Here is a 6,585-nt window from a genome sequence, read left to right on the forward strand (position 1 = left end):
GGCTTATTGAAAGAATTCTATTACTTCCCTCAGTTTCCCTTTCCCTGGTGAGGTCCTTATATTCAAATAGGCTAATTGCTCGGCTTGGATGTTCCTTTAACCTTTTTTCTGCCTCCTTTTTTTTCCCCAGGACATTCCACTTACCTCGACTGTCTCCATGTCTTACTTTCCCCATGTTGCTTTTCACCCCCATTTCAAAATAAGTGCATTACAATCAAAACATAGCTAGATTTAGAGTCAAGGAACCTGGGTTGGAATCCCAGCTTTACTACTTACTACCTTTGTGATGATGGACCAGTTACAACCTATCTGAGTCTTAGTTTCCTCACTTTTAAATTGAAGACGTTGGCCTTGATGACCTTGGAGCAACAATCAATAAATCCTTACTAAGATCCTAATATTTCTCAGGTGCTCCGCTAGGTACTAGAGATATAAAGACAGAAATTATCTGACCCCTGCATTCAAGAAGTTTACATTCTGCTAGTCTTTTCTGGCCTTAACTCCATGAATCTAAAATGTTATGAACTCAGATTTCAAGTTCTCAGTCTTCTTGGGCCCCCAGCTTACCTTCCAGTGCCCACCTTTAAAGTACTCTATTCCTCAAATACCAGTGTTTTAAAAAGTTTCCAGAGGAAGCCTTAACTGTTCTAAATCCTCACCAGCACACTGTGGTCTTCTTTCACATTCCCTTCAAAGATGTCAACATATGCATGCCCATGGGATATGGTGGCATATGTTTAGTGCTAAAGTCTCTCAAGACCCTGGATCTAATATTGCTTTGAAACACAATTGGGACAAAAGCCCATCACTGCCACTTCATGCAAATTCATTTCTCCTTCCAAGTGACACAAATATAATGCCACCTGAGTGAACAACACCTACTTAACTAGGGCAAGTCTTTGGGTATGGAGAGTATTTTCTCTTTGAAGGTGTACCACAAAACTCTTATTTCAAGGGTGTATAGCACAATAGAGGAGTCCTGACTTAGCAAGAAGCTCAAGTAAAGTCTTTTTATGAGGTGAGGGACTCTTCCGAGGAAGGTAAAAAGCAGGCTGATGGGAAGGGCTTTTGAAAATTAGTGAAGAAGTAAAAAGAAAAAAAGACATTGGATACTCTGTCCACACCCACTGTTGGGGAACTATAAAGGTTCCTTGGTAAATAGAGGTTCCATAACCCACCGGCTCTGGAGACGAAGCTTTTGCACCCAACTGAATAGCCAACCACCCTACTCAGCACCATGCCTTACAACTGCTGCCTGCCCAGCATCAGCTGCCGTACCAGCTGTGCTTCCCGGCCCTGCCTGCCTCCCAGCTGCCACAGCTGCACCCTCCCTGGGGCCTGCAACATCCCTGCCAATGTGGGCACCTGTGGCTGGTTCTGTGAAGGCTCCTTCAATGGCAACGAGAAGGAGACCATGCAGTTCCTGAATGACCGCCTGGCTAACTACCTGGAGAAGGTGCGCCAGCTGGAGAGGGAGAATGCTGAGCTGGAGGGCAGGATCCGGGAGTGGTGCCAGGAGCAAGTGCCCTACGTGTGTCCAGACTACCAGTCCTATTTCAGGACCATTGAGGAGCTCCAGCAGAAGGTAAAGACAAAAAGCTTAAAATATGGTAGTTAAGATGAGGGTATTTTGTAAATCTTTTAATCTGTGTCTGATAAATTGTTTATTAATTTTATAACTTAGAAGTTGGGGCAATGTCCAGCCTTACTTCTTGGCCATTTCCAACCGAAAGATTTTTTTAAAAGTTAAGACTGCATCTATATTTCTAGATCTTACTCACCGTGTATCTTTTATTCCAAAGATCCTGTGCACCAAGGCAGAGAATGCCAGGCTAGTGGTTCAGATTGACAATGCCAAGCTGGCTGCTGATGACTTCAGAACCAAGTGAGTTCATCAGAAGGGAGCCCTTGTCTTCCCTCTTTTGCACATTTAGTCAGCAGGCACAGATGCCTTAGATATCAGATGGCAAATCCTGCCTAGTGTGAAGAGACTGAACAATGTCCTTAAAGGTTGAGATCCCACCTTCTAGGCTAGACAGAAGAAATGAAATTCATTAAAAAAAAAATCCCGGTTCAGAATTACATTTGGACATATTGATTAACAAGGGATTTTGAATATTCTCTGCCTATTCTGCATAATTTACACAAAGGGGGAAACGTAACTCTTGTATATTTTGATTACAACCGTATCCTGTGGTCCTAGGTATGAGACTGAGCTGTCCCTGCGCCAGCTGGTAGAATCTGACATCAACAGCCTACGCAAGATCCTGGATGAACTGACCCTGTGCAAGTCTGACCTGGAGGCCCAGGTGGAGTCCCTGAAGGAGGAGCTGATCTGTCTCAAGAGGAATCACGAGGAGGTTAGCATCATTATGTAGAACCAAAGAAGGCCAGTTGTACTTCATTGCAAAGAGTGGGATTAAGGATAAGGAAGGGAGAGGGCTTACTTCTAAATAAGGTGAATTAATAAATTATGAGTCCCAAGGAGCTTCCACATTTGGAGGCAGATAGTCATGAAATTAGTTTTCCCTGGGAGTCAAGCATTTTGATGATGTTGGCAAATCATTTTCATCCCCAGATCTGGTGCTAATGACTCTTACAGAAGCTTCTTTGAGGCTTAACCACCCAGTTTCTGAGAGGAGAGTTAGAACAATCTCTTTTCAATCTGATTCTGAGACATGCAAAGGACAGACTGGCAGGTTCTTTGATCCAATCCAAATTGGCTTCAGTCAATCATTCTCAATGTATTTAGAACCTCTTATGTGCCAGGCTCTGTGAAAGATGCTGGGGATACAAGGAAAAAAAGAAACTGCTCTTCCCCTTCAAGAACTTATATTCTATTGGGAGAGAAAGCATGCTTATGTCAAAATACATACAGGATAGACACAAGTAAAGAGTTAGATTGAATTTAGTAGCCTTCAAGAAATAAAAAACCCCAGCAGCTATCTGAACCCATCACCTTTCCAAGCATAAGGGCAATGTGATGGTGATAGGGGTTACAACATGGAGAGATGTTCTATGACCTTATCTTAGTTACTTTGTATTTGCCTGGTTCTGTTTTCTCCTGTAAAACATGCCAGCAGACGGAAGTTTCCAGCAACCAAGGCATTTTTTTTCAGAGACAAATCTTTTCTGAGTTTGTTTCTCTAACGATTTCTGTGTCCACAGGAAGTCAACACCCTGCGTTGCCAGCTTGGAGATCGACTCAATGTGGAGGTGGATGCTGCCCCAACTGTGGACCTGAACAGGATACTGAATGAGACTCGGTGTCAGTACGAAGCTGTGGTGGAGAACAACCGCAGAGATGTGGAGGAATGGTTCACCACTCAGGTGAGGGTCTAGCTCATGCCCATTGCAGAATTTGAGGCTTCTTGGGGTCCTAATGATCATGTTCTTGCCTCTTGGCTCTCCCCTTGGGATATTTCAGACAGAGGAACTGAACAAGCAGGTGGTGTCCAGCTCTGAACAGCTGCAGAACTGTCAGGCAGAGATCATCGAGTTGAGACGCACCGTCAATGCCCTGGAGATTGAACTGCAGGCCCAGCACAACCTGGTGGGTTCTCTTTGGGCCCTACTTTAGTCAACTGCTTTAATCCTAACTGGAAGAATTTAAACGTGTGACAGAGAAGGGGAGGAAACCTGAATCCTTTTCTATTTATCCTATGTCCTTTAATGTTTATGAAGGCTAAGAAGTGATGATGGTTGAGGCATTCTTGGGATTTAAAAAACCCTAAAAAATCCCTCCCTCTGACCTTTCTTTCTCTTCTCCATGGCAGAGAGATTCTCTTGAAAACACTCTGACAGAGACAGAAGCTCGTTACAGCTCCCAGCTGTCTCAGGTACAGTGTATGATCACCAATGTTGAAGACCAGCTGGCTGAGATCCGTGGTGACCTGGAGAGGCAGAACCAAGAGTACCAGGTACTCCTGGACGTCCGGGCCCGGCTTGAGTGTGAGATCTCTACCTACCGGGGTCTGCTGGAGAGTGAGGATTGCAAGTAAGTACTGGCCAAGCATCATGGGTGCATGGATATACACACATACACAAACATATGCAGACATATTGTTCCATTGAATTGCAATGAAATCTCTGGTTTAAGAGTATGCTTTCTAGACAAGAATCACCCCAACATAACTCAGTAGGAGCCATACTATTTTCATTGGAAGATATAAAATGGTCAGTGACAAGGATGCCCCTAAAGTCACCTGGCTTGTGCTCTCCAAGTCTAATCTTATGACTTTTGCTTTTCCTAATGAAGCCAAGGAGCCAGGCTTGACATGAGGAGGAATTTGGCAAAGTATGCTATATGTGCCAAAGGAGGGGCTTTTCCTAGCATGCCCATAAACTGATTTTACTAAGTATCAGTGGAAAGGCTCCTGGCCAAGCCTCCATTTTTGTTTTCCATAAGACATGTGCTGGGTGCTATCACCTCATCAGATTGGTTTATATTTTCTGGTTTCGGGACTGATTCCCCCCATAGGAACTCAATTCTGCTATTTTTGTCTTCCCAGGCTTCCCTGCAACCCCTGCGCTACAACCAACGCTTGTGGCAAACCCATCGGCCCCTGCCCAGTCACCAATCCTTGCATCCCATGTGTCCCCTGTGCCCCCTGCACACCCTGTGCCCCTCGTTCACGCTGTGGCCCCTGTATCTCCTTTGTGCGCTAAAGGTGTCATAGAAAGGAGGTGGAAGGAGGAAAGCGTCAAGTGCTTCTAACCAACCCAGAACCCTGTTTCACATCAATAGGATGCTGGGAGATAGGGAGGAAACACACTGGAAATATTATATACCCTTAAAGTGGACCATTCAGTGCTACTCTCAAGGGTACTGGCTTTCCAGAGATCTAGAAACTCAAGGATCATCTTCTGCCTCCTTTTTAAAAATTGGGTTTGCTGCTGTCCCCACTGCCTCAGAATCTTCCCAAAACATGAGACACTCCTCTGTAACTTCCTAATAAACTGACTTTCTTTTGGCAAAGCAAACATGTTTCTCATTGCTATTCATTTACTGCAATCTCCTCATCATTTGAGTGCTCCATAAAAAGCCACTTGAAAACTGGCTCATTACATGGTTCCACCCTCAGATGCCAAAGTCTTGCTATAGCTGAGTCATTGTGTTAGTCAGTACAGTGTAAAACTGACCACACAGCCAGTGGGGTCTGATTCCTGAAAGGAAATTCCTCTTGTCTATGGCCTCCTTTTGACTGGTTTATCTAAGAGAGAAGTTGTAGAGAAACGCTTACCTTGTTTGTCCACTTGTAAAATAGAATCTAAAGGGCTGGAGCTAGGGGACTTAGATTGTAGAATGTTAGACCATAGAATGTGAGAGCTGGCAGACACCATGGAGATACTTTAGTCCTTAACCTTTTCTTGTGTCCTGGATCCTCTTTGTCACTTTGCTGAAGTCTATATCACTCTGACTGCCATAGATCTGCCGTAGCTGTTTGGAATAATAAACGATGTTAAGAAACATGAACTGGTATTTGGAAAGACTTCTTCTCAAGATCATTGGCTGTGAGTGTAAATATTTTTGGCCAGGTCTTTTCAGCTTGATTTGAGCAGTGTTTGTTTTGGTTGACTATAGTCCTGGAGAGTTCAGGGAGGTTTTCAGCCTGTTTGCCTTATGCCAGCTCCATTTTGGCTAACATGGGCATGGACAAGTCCAGCTTTTTCAATCACATTCTAGCTATTTAGGTCTTTAGTTTGACACGGAACTCCCGCAGACCAAAAAACCCTTGATTCTGACATTCTAGCTTTCTCCATAGCCCCAAAGAGCTTCTGTAAGCTACACAATGGACACAAAGCTCTTACACATATTATGGAACAACTATATCCATTCTCAGCTACACAAAAAAGAACAGCCTAGAGTTGCTGATGGGAATAGGACTTTGGGAACTGGCTAAGACAAAGCCCTGCGTCAAAGAACATCAGCTGTGGTTGTTGATGTTAGCTGACTCTACTCCTTAGGACTAAAGTTGGGCTACAGATCTAGCCTTTCCCAAGAAATAACATCTTTTTCTAATTCTAATGGAATCTCTATAGGAAGGGTCTTGATTCATGGGAAACTACAGTAGATCTTTTTTTTTCTTCTTTTAGTTAAGGGGTTTTTCTATTCATTCAACAAGTATTAAGTACTTATCATGAGCAAGAGAACATGTTAGATGTTGTGGATACAATGGCAAAACAAAACAAAAATTATCTGAAAAGAGGAATTTATATTCTACTAAATATGTAGAGGCAATATGTGGAGGGAAAGAGCTCTAACAACTAGGGGGATTGGGTCAGGAAAGGCTTCCAAACAGAGGAGGCATCTGTGTTGATAAGGATTCTGCTGGCCGGGGAGGAGTGAGTGCACTCCAGGCATGAGAGAATAGACTCTGAAAAGGCGTGGAGGGGTGAGATGGAATGTTGAGTTTGGGCAATAGCAAATTCTTTAAGGATATTTGGAACAGAGAGAATTTAAGTTGGCATGAATATAATGTGACTTCTAAATAATATATACATTATTTATCTTATAATTTTAAAATACATATCTTTTATTTTTATAGTATGTTCATTTTTGGATATATTCTGTCTCCCAAAACA

The 6,585-nt window shown here is 43.2% G+C and overlaps 1 protein-coding gene across 1 annotated transcript; it reads left to right on the forward strand.

The window, feature by feature from the left end:
- Window positions 1–1,237: 1,237 nt before the first annotated feature.
- LOC118846354 (keratin, type I cuticular Ha1) lies at window positions 1,238–4,668 on the forward strand. Its single transcript, XM_036754794.1, has 7 exons — window positions 1,238–1,585; window positions 1,803–1,885; window positions 2,204–2,360; window positions 3,169–3,330; window positions 3,428–3,553; window positions 3,777–3,997; window positions 4,512–4,668. The coding sequence occupies exons 1-7, from the start codon at window positions 1,238–1,240 to the stop codon at window positions 4,666–4,668; spliced, it is 1,254 nt and encodes a 417-aa protein (XP_036610689.1).
- The last annotated feature ends 1,917 nt before the right edge of the window (window positions 4,669–6,585 follow it).

Source organism: Trichosurus vulpecula, chromosome 4, assembly GCF_011100635.1.
Source record: "Trichosurus vulpecula isolate mTriVul1 chromosome 4, mTriVul1.pri, whole genome shotgun sequence".
In the NCBI taxonomy this organism is placed as follows: Eukaryota; Metazoa; Chordata; class Mammalia; order Diprotodontia; family Phalangeridae; genus Trichosurus; species Trichosurus vulpecula.

Coding starts and splice junctions, on each gene's coding strand:
- LOC118846354 (XM_036754794.1), top strand. CDS start 1,238: ATGCCTTACAACTGCTGCCTGCCCAGCATCAGCTGCCGTACCAGCTGT. Junction 1,886..2,203: donor GCTGATGACTTCAGAACCAA/GTGAGTTCATCA, acceptor CTGTGGTCCTAG/GTATGAGACTGAGCTGTCCC. Junction 3,331..3,427: donor AGGAATGGTTCACCACTCAG/GTGAGGGTCTAG, acceptor GGGATATTTCAG/ACAGAGGAACTGAACAAGCA.